We start from the raw sequence: 26714 nt of genomic DNA, 5'->3' as shown, positions 1-26714 counted from the left end.
ATATATATTTTTTTTTTTTTTTTTTTTTTGGATATGTATTATAAAAGAAAGTAAAAAAAAATTTCTTTTTAATTGTTGGTCTTTTTTTGTTTATAGCGCAAAAAATAAAAACAGATTTGTCCACCGCAATGTCGCAGTCCTGCTAAAAATCGCAGATCGCCGCCATTACCAGTAAAAAAAAGAAAAATAAAAGTCCCTAAATCTATCCCGTAGTTTGTAGACGCGATCATTTTTTGTGCAAACCAATCAATATATGCCTATTGCGATTTTTTTTTTTTACCAAAAATATGTAAAAGAATATATATCGGCCTAAACTGATGAATAAATGTGTTTTTCTATTATTTTTTTTTTGGATATGCTTTATAGCAGAAAGAAAAAAATGTTTTTTTTTTTTGTTTTTTTTTTTAAATTGTTGGTCTATTTTTACTTATAGCGCAAAAAATAAAAAATAGATTTGTCCACCGCAATGTCGCAGTCCTGCTAAAAATCACAATTGCCGCCATTACCAGTAAAAGCAAGAAAATTAAAAGTCCCTAAATCTATCCCATAGTTTGTAGATCATTTTTTGTCCAAACCAATCAATATATGCCTATTGCGATTTTTTTTTTTTTTTTTTTACCAAAAATATGTAGAAGAATATATATTAGCCTAAACTGATGAATAAATGCGTTTTTCTATATATATATATATATATATATATATATATATATATATATATATATATATATATATATATATATATATATATATATATATATATATATATATATATATATATATATATATATATATATTTTGTTGGATATGTATTATAGAAGAAAGTAAAAAAAAAAAATGTTTTTTTTTTTTTTTAAATTGTTGGTCTTTTTTTGTTTATAGCGCAAAAAATAAAAACAGATTTGTGCGCCGCAATGTCGCAGTCTCGCTAAAAATCGCAGATCGCCGCCATTACCAGTAAAAACAAGAAAAAATAGTCCTTAAATCTATCCCGTAGTTTGTAGACGCGATCATTTTTTGTGCAAACCAATCAATATATGCCTATTGTGATTTTTTTTTTATTTTTTACCAAAAATATGTAGAAGAATATATATTAGCCTAAACTGATGAATAAATGTGTTTTTCTATATATTTTTTTAGTAATGTATTATAGAAGAAAGTAAAAAAGAATGTTTTTTTAAAAAGAAAAATTGTTGGTCTTTTTTTGTTTATAGCAAAAAATAAAAACCGCAGAGGTGATCAAATACCACCAAAAGAAAGCTCTATTTGTGGGAAAAAAAAGGACGTCAATTTTGTTTGGGTACAGCGCGGCGCGACTGTGCAATTGTCAGTTAAAGCGACGCAGTGCCGTATCGCAAAAAATGGCCTGGTCATTAAGGGGGTAAATCCTTCCGGGGCTGAGGTGCAGCATATGAGAACAAGGCGTTGAGTTTGCTAAGCCCAGTATTTTATACACAATGCCCCTCCTTTATAAGATCCTTCTCTTCACCTTTCTTCGTCCTTTCTTCCAGCTCAGTACTGCTGATCTCCTGCAGCCTCTTTGCAGCCACTTCCAGTCTCAGTGAGGGCTCCGCGGCATTTCTCAGGGCGGGTTTCCTGATGGTGACAACGCAGGACCACGTTGGGAAGGCAGGAAGAGAGCGTTGTCACCGTATAACAGGAAGTGCCTGGACATTGGCTTTTATGTCAGGATCACCAGAGATTATTTTTTATGAAAGCTGCAGATTGAAAAATATTATTAAACACGACAAAGATTTTATAGCTGATATCAGATTGGTGTCACATTTAGTGTATGGTTTATTTCCTTGCATTGTAATACATGACACGATCAAATGATCAGCTCTGATGATAGAATAGATTCCCCCCCCCAGCCGGCCATCTCTGACTGTATCAGCTGCACAAACACAACTCGCAGCTGCGCATGCGCCTCCGAGCCACGCTGTCCTCCCCTCCTCCTGCGCAGGTCACGTGCTCCCAGCTCGCAGACTCCGTCACGTGACGTGCGCTGGGCTCTCGGTGCGACAGTGACATCAGCGCCGGAAGTTCGGTAAGTGACTGAGAGCCGGGACCCGGTCCTCCCCGGTCCGTTCATGTGTCCCGGCACCGCCGCCTCCTGCTGACCGTGTGAGGAGGGGAGAGAGCCCCCCCCCGGGGAGGAGAACACTGAGACTTCCCCTTGTTTACATCCGTCCTCATCTCCCCTCCCCCACCTGTGTGCTACATACATTGGGGCCCGGGGCCTGGTATTATAATACAGATCCCTGTGTACTGTCTATAGGGGCCCCCGGGGCTCCCTCTGGTACTGTCTATAGGGGCTCCGGAGATCCCTGTGTGCTGTCTATAGGGGCCCCTATGGCTCCCTGTGTGCTGTCTATGGGGGTCCCCGGAGATCCCTGTGTGCTGTCAATAGGGGCCCCGGAGATCCCTCTGGTACTGTCTATAGGGGCCGCGGAGATCTCTGTGTGCTGTGTATAGGGTCCCCCGAGTTCCCTCTGTCCTGTGTATAGGGGCCCCGGAGCTCCCTCTGTGCTGTGTATAGGGGCCGCTGAGATCTCTGTGTGCTGTGTATAGGGTCCCTGGAGCTCCTTCTGTGCTGTGTATAGGGGCCCCGGAGCTCCCTCTGGTACTGTCTATAGGGGCCCCGAAGCTCCATCTGGCACTGTCTATAGGGGCCCTGAAGCTCCCTCTGGTACTGTCTATAGGGGCCCCCCGAGATCCCTGTATACTGTCTATATGAACCCCAGAGCTCCCGGTATGCTGTCTATAGGGCCCCCAGAATTTCCTCTATACTGTGTATGGCGGCCCCAGAGCTTCCTTGGCCCTGTCTATAGGGGCCCCAGAATTTCCTCTGTACTGTCTATTGGGGCCCCGGAGCTCCCTCTGTACTGTCTATAGGGGCTCTAGAGGTCCCCATCTACTGTCTATGCAGACAGCAATACAAGCATTGTCAAATTTCCCTTCCCCCTCTACTAAAAATGTGTTCTGTCCATAGGGGCCCCAGGGTTTACCCTATACTGCCTAAAGGGGCCCCAGAATTTACCCTATACTGTCTATAGGGGCCCCAGGATTTACCCTATACTGTCTAAAGGGGCCCCAGAATTTACCCTATACTGTCTATAGGGGCCCCAGAGCTCCCTGTGTACTGTCTATAGGGGCCCCCTGAAGCTCCCTCTGTGCTGTCTATAGGGGCCCCCTGAAGCTCCCTCTGTGCTGTCTATAGGGGCCCCCTGAAGCTCCCTCTGTGCTGTCTATAGGGGCCCCCTGAAGCTCCCTCTGTGCTGTCTATAGGGGCCCCCTGAAGCTCCCTCTGTGCTGTCTATAGGGGCCCCCTGAAGCTCCCTCTGTGCTGTGTATAGGGGCCCCCTGAAGCTCCCTCTGTGCTGTGTATAGGGGCCCCCTGAAGCTCCCTCTGTGCTGTCTATAGGGGCCCCCTGAAGCTCCCTCTGTGCTGTGTATAGGGGCCCCCGGAGCGCCCTCTGTGCTGTCTATAGGGGCCCCCGGAGCGCCCTCTGTGCTGTCTATAGGGGCGCCCGGAGCTCCCTCTGGTACTGTCTATAGGGGCCCCCGGAGCTCCCTCTGGTACTGTCTATAGGGGCCCCCGGAGCTCCCTCTGGTACTGTCTATAGGGGTCCCCGGAGCTCCCTCTGGTACTGTCTATAGTGGCCCCCGGAGCTCCCTCTGGTACTGTCTATAGTGGCCTCCGGAGCTCCCTCTGGTACTGTCTATAGGGGCCCCCGGAGCTCCCTCTGGTTCTGTCTATAGGGGCCCCCGGAGCTTTCTCTGGTACTGTCTATAGGGGCCCCCGGAGCTCCCTCTGGTACTGTCTATAGGGGCCCCCGGAGCTCCCTCTGGTACTGTCTATAGGGGCCCCCGGAGCTCCCTCTGGTACTGTCTATAGTGGCCCCCGGAGCTCCCTCTGGTACTGTCTATAGTGGCCTCCGGAGCTCCCTCTGGTACTGTCTATAGGGGCCCCCGGAGCTCCCTCTGGTTCTGTCTATAGGGGCCCCCGGAGCTTTCTCTGGTACTGTCTATAGGGGCCCCCGGAGCTCCCTCTGGTACTGCCCATAGGGGCCCCCCGGAGCTCCCTCTGATACTGCCCATAGGGGCCCCCCGGAGCTCCCTCTGGTACTGCCCATAGGGGCCCGCCGGAGCTCCCTCTGGTACTGCCCTTAGGGGCCCGCCGGAGCTCCCTCTGGTACTGCCCATAGGGGCCCGCCGGAGCTCCCTCTGGTACTGCCCATAGGAGCTCCCTCTGTGCTGTCTATAGGGGCCCCCCGGAGCTCCCTCTGTGCTGTCTATAGGGGCCCCCCGGAGCTCCCTCTGTGCTGTCTATAGGGGCCCCCGGATCTCCCTCTGTGCTGTCTATAGGGCCCCCCGGAGCTCCCTCTGTGCTGTCTATAGGGGCCCGCCGGAGCTCCCTCTGGTACTGCCCATAGGGGCCCCCCAGAGCTCCCTCTGTGCTGTCTATAGGGGCCCTCTGGAGCTCACTCTGTGCTGTCTATAGGGGCCCCCCGGAGCTCACTCTGTGCTGTCTATAGGGGCCCCCCGGAGCTCCCTATGTGCTGTCTATAGGGGCCCCCCGGAGCTCCCTCTGTGCTGTCTATACGGGGCCCTGGAGCTCCCTCTGTGTTGTCTATAGGGTCTCTAGAGGTCCCCATCTACTGTCTTGCAGAAATGCAAACAACAATTCAAGCATTTGTCAGATCTTCCTTCCCTTCCCCCTAGAGCTGCACGATTCTGGCAAAAATGAGAATCACAATTTTTTTGCTTAGAAGATCACGATTCTCTCACCATTCTTGTGGCGTACCATCTTTCACATTAAAACAAAAGAAATTGGTCTAATTCACTGTTTCGTTTTTTTTTTATTCATTGAAGTGTATTTTTTCCCAAAATTTTGCGTTTGAAAGACCGCTGGGCAAATACAGTGTGACATAACATTTTTCAGCAATTGAAAGAAGAAGAAGTGTATCCCTTTGAGCTAAGAGGGAAGAGTTAGTTACAATGTTTCAAGTTAAAAACTTGGCAGACTGCCCAGATTTTTTGTTTACACACAGAAGTTTATCCCTTTGATCTAAGAAGGAAGTGTTAGTTACAATGTTTCATGTTAAAAACTTGGCAGACCACCTGGATGTTTTCTTTTGACAGCTGAGTGAGCAGATAAGTCTCTCCACTTGTTATATGAAAGAATCGGCAAACTCTGCAATAGAGATTGTCAGGGGGGTTGAATCGAGATCACGATTAACTGTGCAGCTCGACTTCCCCCTCTGCTAAAAATGTGATTCTATCTGTGTCCCCATTGGAGAAGTTTCTGATCACTTCCTGCCCAGATAGGAAATGAGGTGAATTCTCCCAGTATGGACAACATAGACCCCAATATAAACATGACACGTTCTGCCCATTCATGAGCCAGCACAGCACTAGGCAGCGCCCCCTCTTTTCACCATTCATGAATCAACACAGCACTAGGCACCGCCCCCTCTCCCCATTCTTGAATCAGCACTGCGCTAGGTACCACCCCCTCTTCTCCCCAATCATGAATCAGCCCTGCACTAGGCACCGCCCCCTCTTCCCTCTCCCCATTAATGAATCAGCCCTGCACTAGGCACCGCCCCTTCTTCTCCCCATTCATGAATCAGTGCTGCATTAGGCACCGCCCCTTCTTCTCCCCATTCATGAATCAGCACTGCACTAGGCACCGCCCCTTCTCCCCATTCATGAATCAGCACTGCACTAGACACCGCCTCCTCTTCCCTCTCCCCATTTCTGAATCAGCACTGCACTAGGCACCGCCCCTTCTCCCCATTCCTGAATCAGCACTGCACTAGGCACCGCCCCTTCTCCCCATTCATGAATCAGCACTGCACTAGACACCGCCTCCTCTTCCCTCTCCCCATTCCTGAATCAGCACTGCACTAGACACCGCCTCCTCTTCCCTCTCTCCATTCATGAATCAGCACTGCATGAATAGGTACCGCCTCCTCTTCCCTCTCCCCATTCATGAATCAGCACTGCACTAGGCACCGCCCCCTCTTCCCTCTCTCCATTCATGAATCAGCACTGCACTAGGCACCGCCTCCTCTTCTCTCTCTCCATTCATGAATCAGCACTGCACTAGGCACCGCCCCTTCTCCCCATTCATGAATCAGCACTGCACTAGACACCACCTCCTCTTCCCTCTCTCCATTCATGAATTAGCACTGCACTAGGCACCGCCTCCTCTTCCCTCTCTCCATTCATGAATCAGCACTGCATCAATAGGTACCGCCTCCTCTTCCCTCTCCCCATTCATGAATCAGCACTGCACTAGGCACCGCCGCCTCTTCCCTCTCTCCATTCATGAATCAGCACTGCACTAGGCACCGCCCCTTCTTCTCCCCATTCATGAATCAGCACTGCACTAGGCACCGCCCCTTCTCCCCATTCATGAATCAGCACTGCACTAGACACCGCCTCCTCTTCCCTCTCTCCATTCATGAATCAGCACTGCACTAGGCACCGCCTCCTCTTCCCTCTCTCCATTCATGAATCAGCACTGCATCAATAGGTACCGCCCCCTCTTCCCTCTCCCCATTCATGAATCAGCACTGCACTAGGCACCGCCTCCTCTTCCCTCTCTCCATTCATGAATCAGCACTGCATCAATAGGTACCGCCTCCTCTTCCCTCTCCCCAGTCATGAATCAGCACTGCACTAGGCACCGCCTCCTCTTCCCTCTCTCCATTCATGAATCAGCACTGCACTAGGCACCTCCCCCTCTTCCCTTTCCCCATTCATGAATTGGCACCAGTCAGTACTGCTGGGGGAAGATGCAGGCCTGTGCTAGGAATCCCTGGATGGGATTATTATCAGTATTTTGCCCCAAAGACTTACATTCGCTCACTCAAAATGTGTGCAGCCAGTTGTAATCCTGCGGCCCTTCCCTGGTCTCCCATATTGGGGAGTGCACCCTGATGGGAACAGATCAATGTGCAGTGTTGTCAATGACCTTTTATTTCATTTATTAAGCCGAATCGCTTCGCTGAGGCTGCTCACATGTACCAGAGGACCCCCAACAGAAGGAAGGGGGTCCTGAGGGGAAGTCCAAATGAGTAACCAGCAGTAGTAAGGTGCCACACCAGTGATCAGAGTCCAGATTCATTGTTCATGAAATGATCGATAGAGTCAGCGCATTTAGGGGTTCAGATACTCCCCCTTCATCAGGACTGGATTCATATTGATAAATCTTGTATATGTGGGATGTGACATTATCACATTGCTATGATATGATCAGTGACGCCTGCTGACTTTTTTTTTTTTTATTTTCTCCTGTGAACAGCAAGAATGAGTTATTCGGAGAAACCCGAGGAGATCACAAAGGACGAGTGGATGGAGAAACTCAACAACTTGCACATCCAGAGGGCGGATATGAACCGACTCATCATGAACTACCTGGTAACAGGTCAGCAGTGAGGACTGATTGGCACCCGGGTGCAGATGTGTAGATCCATTGATGTTACCATATACATACCGTCCAAAAATACTGCCTCTCCCATCCCCATTTAGAAAGGAACGTGGCCTACATCTCATTGTACAAGTAGGACCAGACCTACTCATTAAAACATAGAAGGCAGAACTCCGGCTACAAAGAAAAATAGAATAATAGCCCGTTTAACCCTTCTGCTGCCAAAACCAATTTGATATTATGTTTTTGTGCAGTCTTTTTGGGCTTGAAGAATACTTAAACCCCCCCCGAAGCTGTGCATATTTTCTGACCCTGGAAAATAACATGACGGTAGCTCCAATTTTGTAAGTCCTATGATTTTTAGCGCAATGGTTTCTCAAGCACAAAATTTCAGTAAAAAAAATACACTCAAGTTAAAGGGGTTGTAAAACCTCCTGTGATGCAGCTCCCTCCCAGAGCCCCCCCTTTTACTTACCTGAACCCGGTCTTTCCAGCGAAGGGGATGAACACACCAGCTTCCGCCCGGGTCACGGGTCCTGATTGGATAGATTGATAGCATTGCAGCCGTTGGCTCCCGCTGCTGTCAATCAAATCCAATGACGTGGGGGGCGGGGCTGAGTCCTGCTGTCTGTGTCAATGGACGCAGCAGCAGGACACAGAAGCACGCCCGCACCAGTGCCCCGAGGGAGAGCGGCTCTCGGTTCCACTGGGCTGTTTATCAATGTATATAATTGGCATATGTAATGTGGTTGTTCCTTCTCCCCCACCCAGAAGGATTTAAGGAAGCGGCAGAGAAGTTTCGGCTGGAATCGGGAATCGAGCCAAGTGTGGATTTAGAGAGCCTTGATGAAAGGATAAAGATTCGGGAGATGATCCTTAAAGGACAGATCCAGGAAGCCATCGCTCTGATCAATTCTCTACACCCGGAGCTGCTGGATACTCACCGCTACCTCTACTTCCACCTACAAGTAAGACTCGGGACTGCATGCTCAGCTTGGGAGTTTAAAGCAAATCTTTAGCCGGGCTATGGGCAATCAAGTGTTTCCATACTCCTAACAAGCATTAAATGGGGTTTAAAACAATTCCTCACTGATTCCTGTAGCTACAGGCACTTTGGGACAAATCATCCTCAAAGTTCAAGCATTAAAGTGGTTGTAAAGGAATTTTTTTTTTTTAGATAACAAACATGTCTATACTTACCTGCTCTGTGCAATAGAATTGCACAGAGCCGTCCCAATCCTCCTCACTGGCGCTCCTGGCTCCTCCTCTCTTGTTAGTGCCCCCAATAGGAAACCAATTCCCTAGGGGGCACTCATGCAGGCTCGCTTCCGAGCCCCGCTGTTGCGTCCATTGACACAGACAGTGGGACTCGGCCCCGACCCCCACTCCTTTGGCACTGGAGTTGATTGACAGGAGTGGGAGCCAGTGGCTCCCACCCACTTCTATCGATCAGCCCAGGAAGGAGAGACAAAGCCAGGAGAGCCGCAGCTCTCCTGCACAGCGCTGGATTGCAATGGGGTTCAGGTAAGTATAAGGGGGGTGAGGGGGCAAATCTGTGACACAGAAGGTTTTTTTACCTTAATGCATAGAATGCATTAAGGTAAAAAATCTTGAGGCTTTAGAACCACTTTAAAGTAATTTAAGTGCTTTTTAGAAGCTCAGCTCCCCACTTCTAGCTATTACACAATAGCTCATCTTCCCCTGCTCTCCATCCCAGTAGTGACACAGCAGCTCAGCTCCCCCCTCCCAGCAGTGACACAGCAGCTCAGCTCCCCCTCCCAGCAGTGACACAGAAGCTCAGCTCCCCCCTCCCAGCAGTAATACAGCAGCTCAGCTCCCCCCTCCCAGCAGTAATACAGCAGCTCAGCTCCCCCCTCCCAGCAGTAATACAGCAGCTCAGCTCCCCCTCCCAGCAGTAATACAGCAGCTCAGCTCCCCCTCCCAGCAGTAATACAGCAGCTCAGCTCCCCCTCCCAGCAGTAATACAGCAGCTCAGCTCCCCCTCCCAGCAGTAATACAGCAGCTCAGCTCCCCCTCCCAGCAGTAATACAGCAGCTCAGCTCCCCCTCCCAGCAGTAATACAGCAGCTCAGCTCTCCCTCCCAGCAGTAATACAGCAGCTCAGCTCCCCCCTCCCAGCAGTAATACAGCAGCTCAGCTCCCCCCTCCCAGCAGTAATACAGCAGCTCAGCTCCCCCCTCCCAGCAGTAATACAGCAGTTCAGCTCCCCCTCCGAGCAGTGACTCCACAACTTTGCTTCCCCTTCCCAGCAATGACTCAGAAGGCTTCTAGACTCCCTTATGTACGCACACTGTGAATGGGGGAAGGAAAGAGTCACTGTTGGGAGGAGGAGCGGAATGGACTGAACAGCTGGGTACAGTGACCTGGATAAGTTCAGTGTGTGTGCTGTGAATTTTGAGAATAAATTGCTGCACCATGTCCGCAGCTACAAAGGCCAATGAGGGCTTGTTTATAATGTGTTAATACTTGAATTGTAGGGGGTTGATGGCTGATGCACTTCATTGGGAGAGCAGCAATCTCCTACCTAGTGTAATCTGCAGCACCGAGCAGTAGTTTTGACGGTTGGGCAGTGTAAAGGAAGAGAGGCTCCCAGCTGTGCCCCCCCTCCCCCCCCAGCACAGTAGTTGAGGTAGGTTTCTTGCTCAGCCTTCGTATGACCACACGCTCTGAATAACAGCTGTCCAGAAGTAGCCATAAACTCCATAAACCTGTGTGTATTCAGCCATATGGTTTGGGAAGACTCATGCTGGGTACAGAGCATTCTGGGAAATGGGAAAGAATTCTGTGCAGAGGTCAGTTTGTCTTTCTTCTTGTTTGTTCAGCAACAACATCTAATAGAACTGATCAGGCAGAGGGAGACGGAAGCGGCCTTGGAGTTTGCCCAGACCCAGCTGGCCGAGCAAGGGGAGGAGAGTCGGGAATGTCTGACGGAGATGGAGAGGACACTGGCACTGCTGGCTTTCGATAACCCAGAGGACTCTCCGTTCGGTGACCTACTTAACATGATGCAGCGACAGAAGGTATGTCCCGCTAGCAGCGGCTGTGCATGTTTAGCACACACTGAATACAACAGGTCCTTTGGGATCTGATTTGGCTTTCTTTGGTTGGTTCAGACTAGAAATTGGCTACTTCCATAGGTGTACTTGGCATAGAGCGATTTAAAAACCCGACAGGCTGCTTGTACACAAGTCGATCAATAGATCAACCTGTGGAAAACCAAGGTGCTGTCAGAAACCATGAAATCAGGGCGAGACAGAAGTACAGTTAAATCGCACTTGTTTAATAATAAAAGTAAAAATAACAAACAGAGTCAAAACATAGCCAAGTTCAGTAACCGGAACGGATAGTCAGCCAATCCAGAAGTCAGGTATCAATGTAGTGGAACAGCAAGCAGGATCTGGAGCCAGAGGGGATGTCAGCAAAGCAAGTCTTGAACAGGATCGCAGGAGATCGTTTCTATGATGTTGACCAAGGCGAAGGCAGAGCTTCTGTGGACTGGACAGCTTAAGTAGGCAGGACTGACGAGCAGGATCATCAACAGGTGAGTCACTGTGGAGAGAGATGGGAGCTGGCAATTAGCTGACAGCTGAGCAGCCAGCTCAGAGAAGGAAGGGCTGATCCCAGCCCTGACAGATGCCCATGCATGGATTGAAATGTGTCTGGTCGCTGCTGAATCAGCCAAATTTTGAGCCATGCATGGCCAACTTTAGATAAGAAAGAAATGATGTGAAACTTCAACTGAAGCTGGCCACAGACAGTTCGAATGTATGGTCAGACTGAATGTACCCAAGTTAATCGAGCAACTTGGGTACAACCAGCCTGTTGTATTTCACATGCGATTATTGCTAGCAGCTGTTATAGCTGCTAGCAATAGTCTTTGTGTTCTCCTGGTTGGGACAACTTCCGCTGACCCCCTTCCCCGCTGGGAGAACAAAATGGCTCCACGGGAGGGATTCCCCCATCAAAACTGGCTGTGTTGATGTGGGGGAATCGAGCACTTTTATAGCAGGTTGCAGGATAGAAAATTGCTCTGTCTATTGCCAGCCGAAGCCTTTAAGCAGGTTACATTTTATTGTGATTATACGCCATCTACATATATATCACTCTTCAGCCAGCAGAGGGCAGTGCAGGCTAAGTAATAGACCTCTACGTTCAGACATTTCTGGATTTTGAGAGGCTTGAAGAAGAAACTTGTAAAGTAAAAGAAGTAAAAACTGTAGGTACTGACTTACATAAAGCTACTGAATCACGATATACCAGGAACTACATAGTAGAGTAGAAGTGCTTCCTACACAATCCATTTGGGATGTATCCAGCCTGGGTGACCTTTACAGTACATGATTACTGGTAGAATTTGTTTTCAGATTAAAGTATGTAAAAGGATAGGGGCACCACAGGATTGTACTAGATCCAGTAAACCTCATTTGTAATGACAAGGAATCGTGGAATGAACCCAAGATGTTTTGGGGACTCTCGGCTTCCCCTTCATCAGGACTTGAGTGCTGGAAATTAATGGAGAATACTGGACAGCAATCCTATAAAATGAGGACATTCCTATGGACTTGATGAGGTCATTGTATGCTGACCACAAATCTTGGTGTGCAACAAAACACATGGCTGTTGTGCTCAGGACCAGGGTGGATCAGGACTGGGACCAGGGTGGATCAGGACTGGGACCAGGGTGGATCAGGACCGGGACCAGGGTGGATCAGGACCGGGACCAGGGTGGATCAGGACCGGGACCAGGGTGGATCAGGACCGGGACCAGGGTGGATCAGGACCGGGACCAGGGTGGATCAGGACCGGGGTGGATCAGGATCGGGACCAGGGTGGATTTGATTTAAATCAAGTCAATTTAACCCTTTCATGACTAGGCCTATTTTTGAAATTTGGTGTTTACAAGTTAAAATCCGTATTTTTTGCTAGAAAATTACTTAGAGTTCCCAAACATTATATATATTTTTTTAGCAGAGAATCTAGAGAATAAAATGGCGATTGTTGCAATATTTTTTATCACACGGTATTTGTGCAGCGGTGTTTTAAACGCAAATTTTTGGAAAAGGGACACTTTCATGAATTTTAAAAAATCCAAACAGTAAAGTTACCCCAATTTTTTTGTATAATGTGAAAGATGATGTTACACCGAATAAATAGATACCAAACATGTCACCCTTTATAATTGCACGCACTCGTGGAATGGCGACAAACTACGGTACCTATGAATTTCCATAGGCGACGCTTTAAAAAATTTTTTTACGGTTACCAGGTTAGAGTTACAGAGGAGGTCTAGGGCTAGAATTATTGCTCTCGCTCTGACGATCGCGGTGATACCTCACATGTGTGGTTTGAACACCGTTTACATATGCGGACGCGACTTCCGTATGCGTTTTCTTCGCTGCGCGAGCTCGCGGGGACAGGGGCACTTTAAAAAAATTTTTTTTTTATTTATTTTTTTACTTTATAAATTGTGTTTTAAAAAAAATTTTTTTTTTTTTTACTTTTATTGCTGTCACAAGGAATGTAAACATCCCTTGTGACAGTAATAGGTGGTGACAGGTACTCTTTATGGAGGGATGGGGGGTCTAAAAGACCCCCCATCCCTCCTTTACACTTCAAAGTATTCAGATCGCCGAAAACGGCGATTCTGAATACTGTGTACTTTTTTAAATTCAGCGCCATTGGCAGCCGAGTAAACGGGAAGTGACGTCATGATGTCGCTTTCGCGTTTACAACAAGTAGGCTGGAACGAAGCCGCTCACAGCTTCGTTCCAGCCGACGAATGTACCCGATTGGACACCGGGCCTCCCGATCGCACATCCCCCCCTCCCGCCCCTCCGGTATAACAACCGAGCGGCTTTTAGCCGCTCGGTTGTTATACACGGGTAGCCGATCGCCCGCTGTAAACAATGGTACCAGGATGATGCCTGCAGCTGCGGGCATCATCCCGGTATAACCCCGGAAAGCTGAGTACGAATATCTGCGTACGGTCGGCGGGAAGGGGTTGAATAAAATTTTTTAAAGAGCAACTGTCATCTCTGTCCCACAGTGGCTCCTCCTCTGACCCGCTGTTGACTCACCGACAGTCCCATTCACTTTAATGGGACGGCTGGTGATGCAACGGTGACACAACAAGGTGAGGGACATGGCGGCAGCAGGTGAGTGGACGCCCGCTAACAGGCGCTGCCATGATGGATCTGAAATGACAGGTGCTCTTTAAATTTAAGGACTAATTCTTGCTGGTAGTTAGAATCTTTATTATTTGAAAATAAAATGAAGGTTTCCTATTTAGAATAATAAGCTGTCAGGTTAGTAAAGCAGCGATATCAGAGCTGATTCAATCATACAGTTTGTAGTGTACATAGATTTGCAAAACAATGGGATAAAGGAATATTCCTGAACTTTGTTTTATCTCGTGGTTACTGTGAAATTGTGTGAAGGCATCAATGCAGTGCATGTTATCTCAGCTTGCAGAGCTTGGATTCATTGGATGAGTTTACCAAAAATGTAAATATTGCAGAATATACAGCCTCATGCTACATAACTAAGCTCCATTTCATGCTGAATAAACTCCTTTATTAATGTATCTTAAATAGAAAACTATCTTTAGATACATTTTTGCGCCAAAAGCATTTTATTAAAATAAATTTGATAAGAATTTTTTTTTAAAAAGCGATTTAAAAAAAAAAAAAAAAATATCATTGATTTTTATCTACCCTGCTCAGGACTCAGTACATAAGCTGTATAGGAATTACACCATTAGTATCCTTTGACCTTTTCTATGTAAGTCTCAGTATTGTCTTCCTCTTTAATAATAGAGGAGGATCACACCTTACCGAGGTGTCCTGTTAGTGGTGTCTGGTCTCAGAGGGTATTGATTAACCCTTTCATGCCTAGGCCTATTTCTGACATTTGTTGCTTATGAGTTAAAATCCGTATCTTATGCTAGAAAATTACTTAGAACCCCCAAACATTATATATATTTTTTTTAGCAGAGACCCTAGAGAATAAAATGGCGTTTGTTGCAATTTTTTTATGTTACACGGTATTTGCGCAGCGATCTTTCAAACGCAGTTTTTTTGGGGAAAAAAAAGACACTTTCATGAATTAAACGAAACAGTAAAGTTAGCCCAATTTTTTTGTATATTGTGAAAGATGATGTTACACCGAGTAAATAAATACCTAACATGTCACGCTTTGAAATTGCGCACACTCGTGGAATGGTGACAAACTACAGATCTTAAAAACCTCCATAGGCGACGCTTTAAAAAAAATGTAACGGTTGGTTACTAGGTTAGAGTTACAAAGGAGGTATTTTGCTAGAATTGTTGCTCTCACTCTGATGATCGTGGCAATACCTCACATGTGTGATTTAAACACCGTTTACATTTAAGGGCGCAAATTACATAAGCGTTTTGTTTGCTGCGCATACAGGAGCTGGGGGCGTTTTTAAAAAAAAAATTTATTTTTTATTTTTTTTATTTATTTTTTAACATTGTCCCTTTAAAAAAAAAAAAAAAAATCTGATCACTTTTATTGCTGTCACAAGGAATGTAAATATCACTTGTGACAGTAATAGGTGGTGACAGGTACTCTTTATGGAGGGATCGGGGGTCTAAAAGACCCCAAATCCCTCCTTTGCACTTAAAAGTATTCAGATCGCCGAAATCAGCGTTTCTAAATACTGTATTTTTTTTTAAATCGGCACCATTGGCAGCCGAGTAAACCGGAAGTGACGTTGCTTCCGGGATTTTACATCGGAGACCCGATCAAAGCCGAATCCAACTTTGTTCGAGTCTCAGCCTAGGCGGCGGACACGCCGGCTGATGGCTCGGGTCTCCCGGTGGGACGGGAGGCCTGGGAAGAGCGGCAGAAATTGGCGGGGGGGGGAGGGGGTGTACCTTCCCGCTCCTTTAGGATAACATCCGAGCGGCTTTTAGACTTTTAGCTATTGGACACTCCGGTATAACCCCTTCAAGCCATGAATGCTTATTTGCGTACGGACGGCGTGAAAGGGTTAATACCGAATACTAGGGCATGCTAGAATGCTGAAATTCCCTGTAACCAAATGTTTTTCTGCCTCTGGCCATAAAAGTCATACCATAGGTCAGAAATCCCTCATAGTGGGATTTCCTAGCGGTTGGTTTGGTCTACCAACCAATGAAGGGTGATATTATGATTTCAGTTTGGTATGGCCAGTTCAGATGAGTGGAACTTATTTTTTGAGCAGAGTCCAGAAGAGAAACCATAATAAACTTGCCAGCAACCTTTTAGAACTCTCTTAATATGGCTTCACTCACCTTTGTTTGCATTTCACAAGAGTGATTGCTACTCTGCACAGGTGCATGATTACACCCCTGACTATAAGAATGTAATCAAGCTATACAGTAGACTTATAAAACTAAATATATCTGTGCAAATGGTAAATTTAAAGTGACACTAAAGGTTTGTTTATTTTTTTTGTACGAGCCGTACATCACAAGACACAGAGCAATAGTAGTTACTATGTGGGTTATAGGCCACCTTCAGGTGATGGACACTGGCACTCCCTATATAACCCCTCCCACTGGTGGGAGTACCTTAGTTTTTTCGCCAGTGTCTAAGGTGTTGGTCACGAGTGAAGATGTGCTGTGCTGAGCTCCTCCTGGAGCAATCCTTGCTGGGGCCAGCCATGCAGCCGGATCCATTCAAAGTGTCTTTTTTTGGCCGAATTGAATGGTACCCGGGCCTCGTATCCGAAGAAACAAGGTCTTGCCTGTAAACGCTTCTCTTTTTAGAGAGCTGGACCCCGGGATCCAGTACTTTTTGGTATTAAGGCCATAAAGTTTTTACTGGCGGTGGTGCTATTACAGGTCCAGGATTGTGGGTTTCCTTGAGGATCCCCAGCTCCTGAAGGTGTAACGGAACCCACCGTGAAGGGTGAAGATTGGGTCTATTGGTTTACCACAGAAAACCCTGCGGCGGGAAAGGTAAGTGGAGTCTTCGAAGAAATGTTTTAAATGTTTTTTATGAAACATCTCGTTTAAATTTAGTAGGTGTTGTCATGCCTATGTGTCACCACTAGGGGCTGTATTGAGCACTTACCGTCTCATGCTTCTCAGAAAGCCCACGTTGTGTCTAGGAAGCAGCAGTCTTCTTCCTCCAGCCAAGCAGCAGACCTCTGGGAAAGAGCGCCACAAGTTAAAAAAAAAAAAAAAAAAACGGCACGCCTTCCAGGCCCCCCCTCGCCATTCCTCCTTCCTCCCTGTGGATCCCATAGGATCGGGAATCCGCGCTCGCGCGGGAAAGAGCTCCTTTAAAGGGTGGGGTGGGGGGTTGTTTGGGGTTTAGTGCGGCGTTCCCGTCCAGCAAGGAAGGTATGTTTTAAAAGGCACCATTTGTGCTGTTACATGCTGCAGGAGGGACACGGGCAAAGGTGTCATATAAGAGGTTTGGTGACACAGGCATTCCTTTTGACACATTTACTACTGCATCAGGCTGAGTATTAATAGCGGCGACAGGGCTGGACTATTGCTCAAGCAGTAGATTCATTCCTTCTGGTAGTACCTGTGCATCAGGCTATGGTCAGAAGGGGGGTGAAAAACGCCTAAAAAAAAGGGCTCTAAAAGGACTACTACAGTCACACGGAAGCCTAGAACCATCACTGAGCCATCAGGAGGGGCAAGTGTTGCAGCTGCTCTTAACACTACAGCCCCTATGTATATTACTAAGGAGTTTTCTTCTTCAACCATTTTAAGCTTGGAGCAAAAAATCGATGCTTTAATTGCATCCCTAAGTGGGACTAAGAGCAGCAGGTCCCTGGCCATTGCTCTGGACCCTCTTGCTGAGGAACAAAGAGCAAGAGATGATGAATTCCTTTTAAAGGACCAGGAAGAGGCTGAAGTTTCCTCTTCTGAAGAACCTGATACGGAGGTGTCAGGTTCGCAGGAAAGACTGTTGGTACAGTCTCTCACTGAATTGGTTCGCTCCACATTTTTACTGCCAATAATGCAGTCGGTCCATGAGCCCACTTCTAGTTTGGGCTCATTAAGCCTCCCCAATCTGTTCATTCTTTTCCTATCCATTCATGGCTAAGGAAGCTAATGTATTCTGAGTGGGAGCACCCAGTTAACCACTTGACCACTGGGCACTTAAACCCCCTTAATAACCAGACCAATTTTCAGCTTTTGGTGCTCTCACATTTTGAATGACAATTACTCAGTCATGCAACACTGTATCTATATGAATTTTTTGTCCTTTTTTTCACACAAATAGAGCTTTCTTTTGGTGGTATTTAATCACCGCTGGGTTCTTTATTTTTTGCGCTATAAAAGAAAAAAGACCGAAAAATCTGTAAAAAAATAAATTTTTCTTCGTTTCTGTTATAAAATTTTGAAAATTAGTAATTTTTCTTCATATATTTTGGCCAAAATTCATACCGCTACATATCTTTGGTAAAAATAACCCAAATTAGTGTATATTATTTGGTCTTTGTGAAAGTTATAGCGTCCACAAGCTATGGTACCAATATCTGAAAATTGATCACACCTGAAGTACTGACGGCCTATCTCAGTTCTTGAGACCCTAACATGCCAGAAAAGTACAAATACCCCCCAAATGACCCCTTTTTGGAAAGAAGACATTTCAAGGTATTTAGAAAGATGCATGATGAGTTTTTTGAAGTTGTCATTTTTTCCCACAATTCTTTGCAAAATCAAGTTTTTTTTTTTTTCTTTTTTTTTTTTTCACAAAATTGTCATATTAGCAGGTTATTTCTCACACACAGCATATGCATACCACAAATTACACCCCAAAACACATTCTGCTATTACTCCCGAGTATGGCGATACCACATGTGTGAGACTTTTACACAGCGTGGCCACATACAGAGGCCCAACATGCAGGGGAGCACCTTCAGGCGTTCTGGAGCACCCAGGCCAATTCTGACATTTCTCTCCTACATGTAAAAATCATCATTTATTTGCTAGAAAATTCCATAGAACCCCAAAACATTATATATGTTTTTTTAGCAAAGACCCTAGAGAATACAATAGCGGTCATTGCAACTTTTTATCTCGCACGATATTTGCGCAGCAATTTTTGGAACGTGTTTTTTTTGGGAAAAAAAATGTTTTTTGCTTTAAAAAAAAACAAAACAGTAAGGTTAGCCCAATGTTTTTGCATAATATGAAAGATGAAGTTACGCCGAGTTAATAGATGCCTAACATGTCACCTTTCAAAATTGCACACGCTTGTGGAATGGCGCCAAACTTCACCACTTAAAAATCCCCATAGGCGACGCTTTAAAATTTTTTACTGGTTACAAATTTTGAGTTACAGAGGAGGTCTAGGGCCAAAATTATTGCTCTCGCTCTACCGATCGCAGCGATACCTCACATGTGTGGTTTGAACACCGTTTTCATATGTGGGCGGGACTTACGTATGCGTTCGCTTCTGCATGCGAGCACACGGACAGGGGCGCTTTAAAAAAATTTTTATTTTTTTTTTATTGTTCATTTTACTTTATTTATTTTAGTTTGACACTTTTTTCCAAAAAAAAAATTTTTTTGATCACTTTTATTCCTATTACAAGGAATGTAAACATCCCTTGTAATAGGAATATGGCATGACAGGTCCTCTTTACAGTGAGATATGGGGTCAATAAGACCCCACATCTCACCTCTAGGCTGTTCCTGAAATAAAAAAAAAAAAAAAAAAAAAAAAGATCCTGGCTTCGATCATAGCGGTGAGTCGGTAGAAGCACCGGAGGGCGGCGGGAGGGGGGGGGCGTCCCCTCTCGCCTCCCGTAAGAACGATCAAGCAGTGTAACAGCCGCTACGATCATTCTTATGGTGTAGGGAATCGCCGGCTGAAAAAGATGATATCTGAATGATGCCTGTAGCTGCACCCATCATTCAGATATCCCCGCACAAAGTCAAGGACGTCGTATGACGGAAGGCGGGAAGTGGTTAAAACGCTTTTTTTTTTTTTTAACACAAAGTTGTCCATTTATACAATATTTCTACCACATAACATGTACATACCAAAAATGACACCCCAAAATAGATTCTCCTGCTCCTCCTGAGTACGGCGATACCACATGTGTGAGACTTCCACAGCCTGGCCACATACAGAGGCTGGGTACGGCTGAGCATGGCTGGGTATTGCAGAGTATCGCCGAGTATGACTGGGTATCACCGAGTATTGCAGAGTATGGCTGGGTATCACCGAGTATTGCAGAGTATGGCTGGGTATCACCGAGTATTGCAGAGTATGGCTGGGTATCACCGAGTATTGCAGAGTATGGCTGGGTATTGCAGAGTATGGCTGGGTATCACCGAGTATTGCAGAGTATGGCTGGGTATTGCAGAGTATGGCTGGGTATGGCAGAGTATGGCTGGGTATGGCAGAGTATGGCTGGGTATGGCAGAGTATGGCTGGGTATGGCAGAGTATGGCTGGGTATGGCAGAGTATGGCTGGGTATGGCAGAGTATTGCGGGTTATGGCAGAGTATTGCAGATTTTTGTGGGGTATTGCAGAGCATGGCTGGGTATGGCAGAGTATGGCTGGGTATCACTGAGTATTGCAGAGTATGGCTGGGTATTGCGGGATATTTCAGGGTATTTCAGGGTATTGCAGGGTATGGCAGAGTATTGCGGGGTATTCCAGGGTATGGCAGAGTATTGCGGGGTATGGCAGAGTATTGCGGGGTATGGCAGAGTATTGCGGGGTATGGCAGAGTATTGCGGGGTATGGCAGAGTATTGCGGGGTATGGCAGAGTATTGCGGGGTATGGCAGAGTATTGCGGGGTATGGCAGAGTATTGCGGGGTATGGCAGAGTATTGCGGGGTATGGCAGAGTATTGCGGGGTATGGCAGAGTATTGCGGGGTATGGCAGAGTATTGCAGGGTATGGCAGAGTATTGCGGGGTATTTCAGGGTATTGCAGGGTATGGCAGAGTATTTCGGGGTATTGCAGGGTATGGCAGAGTATTTCGGGGTATTGCAGGGTATGGCAGAGTATTGCAGGGTATGGCAGAGTATTGCGGGGTATTGCAGGGTATGGCAGAGTATTGCGGGGTATTGCAGGGTATGGCAGAGTATTGCGGGGTATTCCAGGGTATGGCAGAGTATTGCGGGGTATTCCAGGGTATGGCAGAGTATTGCGGGGTATGGCAGAGTATTGCGGGGTATTCCAGGGTATGGCAGAGTATTGCGGGGTATTCCAGGGTATGGCAGAGTATTGCGGGGTATGGCAGAGTATTTTGGGGTATTGCAGGGTATGGCAGAGTATTGCGAGGTATTGCAGGGTATGGCAGAGTATTGCGGGGTATGGCAGAGTATTGCGGGGTACTGCAGGGTATGGCAGAGTATTGCGGGGTACTGCAGGGTATGGCAGAGTATTGCGGGGTATTGCAGGGTATGGCAGAGTATTGCGGGGTACTGCAGGGTATGGCAGAGTATTGCGGGGTATTGCAGGGTATGGCAGAGTATTGCGGGGTATTGCAGAGGGAATTGCAGAGTATTGCACAGCATTGCAGGGCATGCAGAGTAGTAGGGATGGCTGAGCATGGATGGCTGGGTGTCTCTGTGCAGCGCTGTGGGCACTACAGATGCAGCCCACAACGCTGCAGCCATCCATCCATCCGCCTCTTCGGTCACAGTGTACCGATCGGTACACAGGAGGGGAGGAGAGGGGGAGGAGAGGAACCGGCGTCATCAGATGACGCCGGTTTGTTTACATGTGATCGCTCCGTCATTTGACGGAGCGATCACATGGTAAACGGCCGCGATCAGCGGCCATTTACCGGGATCTGTGATGCGCCGGGTCCTGTGGACCCGGCGATCACGGATGCTCTCGAGTGCGCGCACTAGGGGGCGCGCGAGAGCAGAATTCTGGGAGGACGTCCCTGGACGTCCTCCCAGAGTTAAACAACCGCCCTGTAGCCGTCATTTGGCTATGGGCCGGTTGTTAAGTGGTTAAACAGTTTTTTCCTCCGAAAAAGTTTTCAATACTTTATCCTATGGGGGAAGAGTTTTATAAGAAATGGGGAATTCCAGCAATTGATGCTGCTATATCATCTGTAAATAAAAATCTAACTTGTCCAGTAGACATTGCTCATTTTCTATAGGATCCAACGCATAAAAAGTTGGAGTTCCTTTTTAAAAACTATATTGCCCTGACAGGTTCAGTCGTTCAACCTGCACTGGCAGCAAATGGGAGTATCTCAGTCCTTAAAGGACCAGTTTATAGAGGTACTCAAAGTTATTCCTGATCAGCAGGCCCAAGAGTTGGCCGGGATATCAGAAGCGTTGTGTTTTACAGTAGACGCTATGAAGGATTCTATTCTGCAGGCCTCACGGCTCATGCTAGGGCTGGTACATGTGCGTAGAATCCTGTGGTTGAAAAATTGGTCAGCCGAAGCACCATGCAAATAGCTCTTGGTCAGTTTCCCTTTTCATGGTGAACGGTTGTTTGGAGATGATCTGGATAAGTATATCCAAAGAATTTCTAACGGGAAAAGTTCCCTTTTACCCGTTAAAAAGAAGTTTAAGCATTTTTCTTTTAAACGTGCTTCTTCTCCAGTGCCAGGGGCATCAGCCTCCAGGCAGTCTCGACGGCCTCCACCATCAGGTTCAAGAGGTAAACCTCAGGGTCAATCCCAGGGCCAAAAAAGGACCTGGGGGAAGAAGCCCACAAAACAGAATACTAAAGCCACCATATGAAGGTGCGCCCCCCGCTCGCTCGAGTGGGGAGAAGGCTTCTACAGTTTGCAAAGATCTGGCAGGAACAATGTCAAGACAGATGGGTGGCCTCCTCAATTTCTCTAGGATACAAACTAGAGTTCCGAGAGTTCCCACCTCCTCGTTTTCTCAGATCAAACAATCCTAGAGATCCAGTGAAAAAGAAGTCTCTCTTTCTAGCCTTGGATCATCTCTTGTCTCAAAGAGTAATATCGGTGGTCCCACTGGAAGAGCAAGGTTTGGGGTTTTATTCAAACCTGTTCACGGTTCCAAAACCAAGCGGGGATGTCAGACCCATTTTAGATCTCAAGGATCTAAACCGGTTTTTGAATATGCGTTCTTTTCGCATGGAGTCAGTCCGATCAGTAGTCTCCATCCTACAAGGGGGACAACTTCTGGCGTCAATCGACATAAAGGATGCTTATCTCCATGTGCCGATTTTCCCCACTCACCGGAAATTTCTATGCTTCGAGGTAGAAGAACTTCATTTCCAGTTTGTAGCTCTGCCTTTTGGTCTAGCTACTGCACCTCGAGTATTTACAAAGGTCCTGGCTCCTCCTTTAGCCAGGCTAAGGGCTCAAGGTATAACAATACTAGCCTACTCTTGATAGATAAATCGGTAGCCCGCCTAAACCAAACTTTGGTCACAGCAGTCAGCTACCTGGAATACCTAGGTTGGATTCTCAACCTAGAGTAATCCTTCTTAAAACCATCAAGGAGATTTCTGTACTTGGGGCTGATCATAGATACAGCTCAGAATAGGGTGTTCTTGCCTCAGGAAAGGATCAGTTCCATAAAAGAACTGATTCAGTTGGTCAAGACAAAGAAGAATCCTTCTATTCCACTTTGCATGAAATTGTTAGGAAAGATGGTGGCTTCTTTCGAGGCCGTTCCTTATGCGCAGTTTCACTCAAGACTGCTACAAAACAGTATCCTGTCAACTTGGAACAAGAAGGTCCAAGCTCTGGACTTCCCAATGCGTTTATCCCCCCAATGTGCGTCAGAGCCTCAATTGGTGGTTGATATCCAAGAATCTTCAAAAAGGAAAATCCTTTCTACCGGTTGCGCTGCTATCAATCCATCCAATCGGGACCCGAGACACCGGCTTTTGCTTGTGTGCTCGTCCCAGGGACGTGATAGAGGGGGTACAGGTAAGTAAAATGGGGGGCTCGGCGGGAGGCCTGCAGCATTACAGGTTTTTCACCTCAATGTATGGAATGCATTGAGGTAAAAAACCTTGAAGGTTTACAACCCCTTTAAACAGTTAGATACACAGAAGATGTGCACAATGTAGACACCTGACGTATAAAAAGTCAAATAGTGCAGAGCTAAAATCAAAACATATAGTGAACATTTGCAGAAATCAAATGAAAAATATTAAAGTCCATATAAGTGCAAATCCACAGAGGTATTTCCAAGCCTCTGTGCAATCACAACAGGAGTTATCAGGATGAGAAGTCCCACATGCCGTGAAAAAAGTGAGAGGCAAGATAGATTGGGGTGTCGCCAACCAAAATCAACAAACTGCGCTTACCAGAGGATATGTGACCCCCCCCTAATAAGAGCAGTCACATAAGCTTTGTTTACAATGGCCAAGCCAACGATCCGACTCTCCTAGATCTCCTTCCCTGTGGCTGAATGACCAGGCAGCATGGAGGTAGATGGCAGTAAACCAGGAAGCACAGAAATCGAATCACCAGGCATGTAACAAAGAAGTAACTGACATAGCGTGATACAGTTTAAAACAATTTATTGTAAAAAAGGAGTAACACTTACGAAAAGTAGCTTAAAACAAGTGTGTGGGTACAATCAATTGTTTTTCCAGAAACCACAATGGCTGACCTTCACTCACGCATGCGTGGTAGAGTGTGTACGTAGCTCCGCCCAACATGTTTCGCCATACGGGACGTCATCAGGGGCACGCACATGCGCCAATACCATGCAAATATATACCCAAAGAGACTCGGGAGGATCGCAGTGATTGGGCCATCAATCATCTAATAGGAAGGTCCCAATCGCCTAATATGTAACTGTCAACTGAAACTTCAAATTCCACCTGGTCCATTTACAGCGCCATCTAGTGGAAAAAGAGCAATAAACATTCTTTTAAAACTAATATAATAAATACATTTAAATAGATACCAGCATAATTAAGTATTAAAAGTGTTGTAAACGCTTATGGAACGTTCTATTCCTTAATGTTCGATAAACCTCCTCCCAGATGTAGATATAATACAATGGACAGTTACAAGTAAAATAAAATTCAAATATATATTCATAATAAAACGAGCACACATATCTTTGAACCACAATTATGTAAATGTTTTGTTGACCTTAACGATATTTGCATAAGTGCATACTCCACCATTTTCAACTGTTATTGATATAACAGTTAATGTCCCACTCAATATTCAACCCCAAAGGGGAGTAGGACTTTAAACAATAGATCCAGCTAGTTTCAGCTCTCGAGATACACCTCTTGGCATTGCCACCTCTCCAGTGAGGAATTTATTTCTCCAGGGCTATAACAACTGTGCCAGACGGGTCTCTATTGTGTTTATGAGCATAGTGCTTAGACACACTGTGCCCTGGAAAACCTTTTTTTTTTTTTGACCAGCAGACAGCTAAAGTCTGCACCACCTAGTGGCAGGAGCATGCATATCCAAAGGGATGCCAGGAATGTGTTCTTTTACATAATGTTCAGATGCAAAGCTGCAATCTTCTTGCCCCTTCCACTAGATGCAATGTTATTGAAAGCAAAGACCGGCAGAGAGATCCAGTGTTGATGTCCCTGGGTCTAAAAAGACATGTTTTTTGCAAAAGAGTACTTTGTATCGAAAAATGTTATTTGCATGTTGATAGGAGGGGAAGAAGTGGGCAAGAGGAAGGTCTTAAATGCTAACATTTCAGCTTTAACAAGCAAAAGTTTGTTAGTTTCTGTGTGCCAACAATGGCTAACTTATGTTTAGAAGGCACTGTAGATAGATGATTATTATTATTATTTCAGATACTTATATAGCGCCATCAATTTACGCAGCGCTTTATATATATATATATATATATATATATATATATATATATATATATATATATATAAAAATACATTCATACATAAACACTTATAGTTCTTCTATAGCAGTGGTCTCCAAACTGCGGCCTGGGGGCCAGAGGCTCCCCTTTGCAGGCTTTTATCTGGCCCTTGGGGCACTATTTTATTCACTGAAACCAACGATGGGGGCATAATCCCCCCCCCCCCCCCCCCCCCACTGACACCAATAAAGGGGGCACATGTCATCCCAACGACACCAGCGATGGGGCACAATTCATCCCACTGGTACCAGTAATGGGACCAAATGACATCAATGATGGCGCACAATTCCTCCCAATGACACCAATAATGGGGCGTAATTACTCTCACTGACGCAAACAACGAGGCATTATTTTTTTCCCACTTAAGTTGGGACCTTTAATACTCCCACTGGCCGAGCCCCCCCCCCCCCAAGTCTAAAGGACATTAAACTGGCCCTTTGTTTAGAATGTTTATGTTTGGAGACCCCTGCTCTATAAGAAGGTCAACCAGACCAAACTCTGAAAAGATATTGCCTGTAGTCAGGTGACACATTCTGCATACGTCTGTCATAGCTTACCGATTTGTATCCTTACAGGTCTGGAGCGAAGTCAACCAGGCCGTGTTGGACTACGAGAACCGCGAGTCCACGCCCAAGTTGGCCAAACTGCTAAAACTCCTCCTGTGGGCGCAGAACGAGCTAGATCAAAAGAAAGTCAAATACCCCAAGATGGCCGACCTCAGCAAAGGAACGGTGGAGGACCCCAAGTAACAAATAGAGGACCCGCATCCCTTGCAAACCTCCTGCATCATCAGTCTGTGACTGCAACGTTTTCTATCAGTATGCCAACTTGGACACTTCCTGTTTTTGGTCTCTGACATCACTTCCTGTTTATAGGAACAAGGGTCCAACGAAGATTTAGACAATAAATAGGGGGTTTTCTTGGTGTTTTATCTGCAGACAATGCTAGCACTAGGTTCTTGTCAGGTCCCACCACCGAGTGAAGACCCAAAGATATGTCGTCTATGGAGCAGAGCTGTGAAATGGGAACATGTCCTCACTACAGAGGAAACCCACATCATAGTGTGATGATCTACAAAATATATATTTATTTATCCCTTTCTTTTTTCTTTTTTTTTTTACCACGGAAAGATGTACTGTGTATATATAGAGTGTGAGTTCTGTTGGCAAGCTGTCCCCCATCTTTGTTATTAAGAGTCATAATTATAATAGACCCCTTTTCTTGAAATCTCTCTGTAGCAGTTTTATTGACTATAGTCCACCCAAAAGTGTTATTTTTAGTTCTAGGTGGAGCATGGTGGGCCGAATCTGCCTTCTTATGTTGGAGTGAGATCTCCCTGCCCAGAATTCCCGACTCTTTGGTGCTGTCCATGGCTCCTCTTGTTAGTATAAAATACATAGAAAACCCAGCAGGGATGGTGGGAACCCCTCATAATGGGCACATC

General features: G+C 46.2%; 1 protein-coding gene across 1 annotated transcript; it reads left to right on the top strand.

Moving 5' to 3' along the window:
• Positions 1-1909: 1909 nt before the first annotated feature.
• Positions 1910-26501, top strand: GID8 (GID complex subunit 8 homolog). The gene is made up of 5 exons (XM_073607473.1): positions 1910-2044; positions 7313-7435; positions 8210-8406; positions 10281-10478; positions 25846-26501. The coding sequence occupies exons 2-5, from the start codon at positions 7318-7320 to the stop codon at positions 26017-26019; spliced, it is 687 nt and encodes a 228-aa protein (XP_073463574.1). The 5' UTR covers positions 1910-2044; positions 7313-7317; the 3' UTR covers positions 26020-26501.
• Positions 26502-26714: the final 213 nt, after the last annotated feature.

This window comes from Aquarana catesbeiana, linkage group LG12, assembly GCF_042186555.1.
Source record: "Aquarana catesbeiana isolate 2022-GZ linkage group LG12, ASM4218655v1, whole genome shotgun sequence".
NCBI lineage: Eukaryota > Metazoa > Chordata > Amphibia > Anura > Ranidae > Aquarana > Aquarana catesbeiana.
Note: the sequence above shows the minus strand (reverse complement) of the source record. Positions and strands in the feature narration are given on the sequence as shown.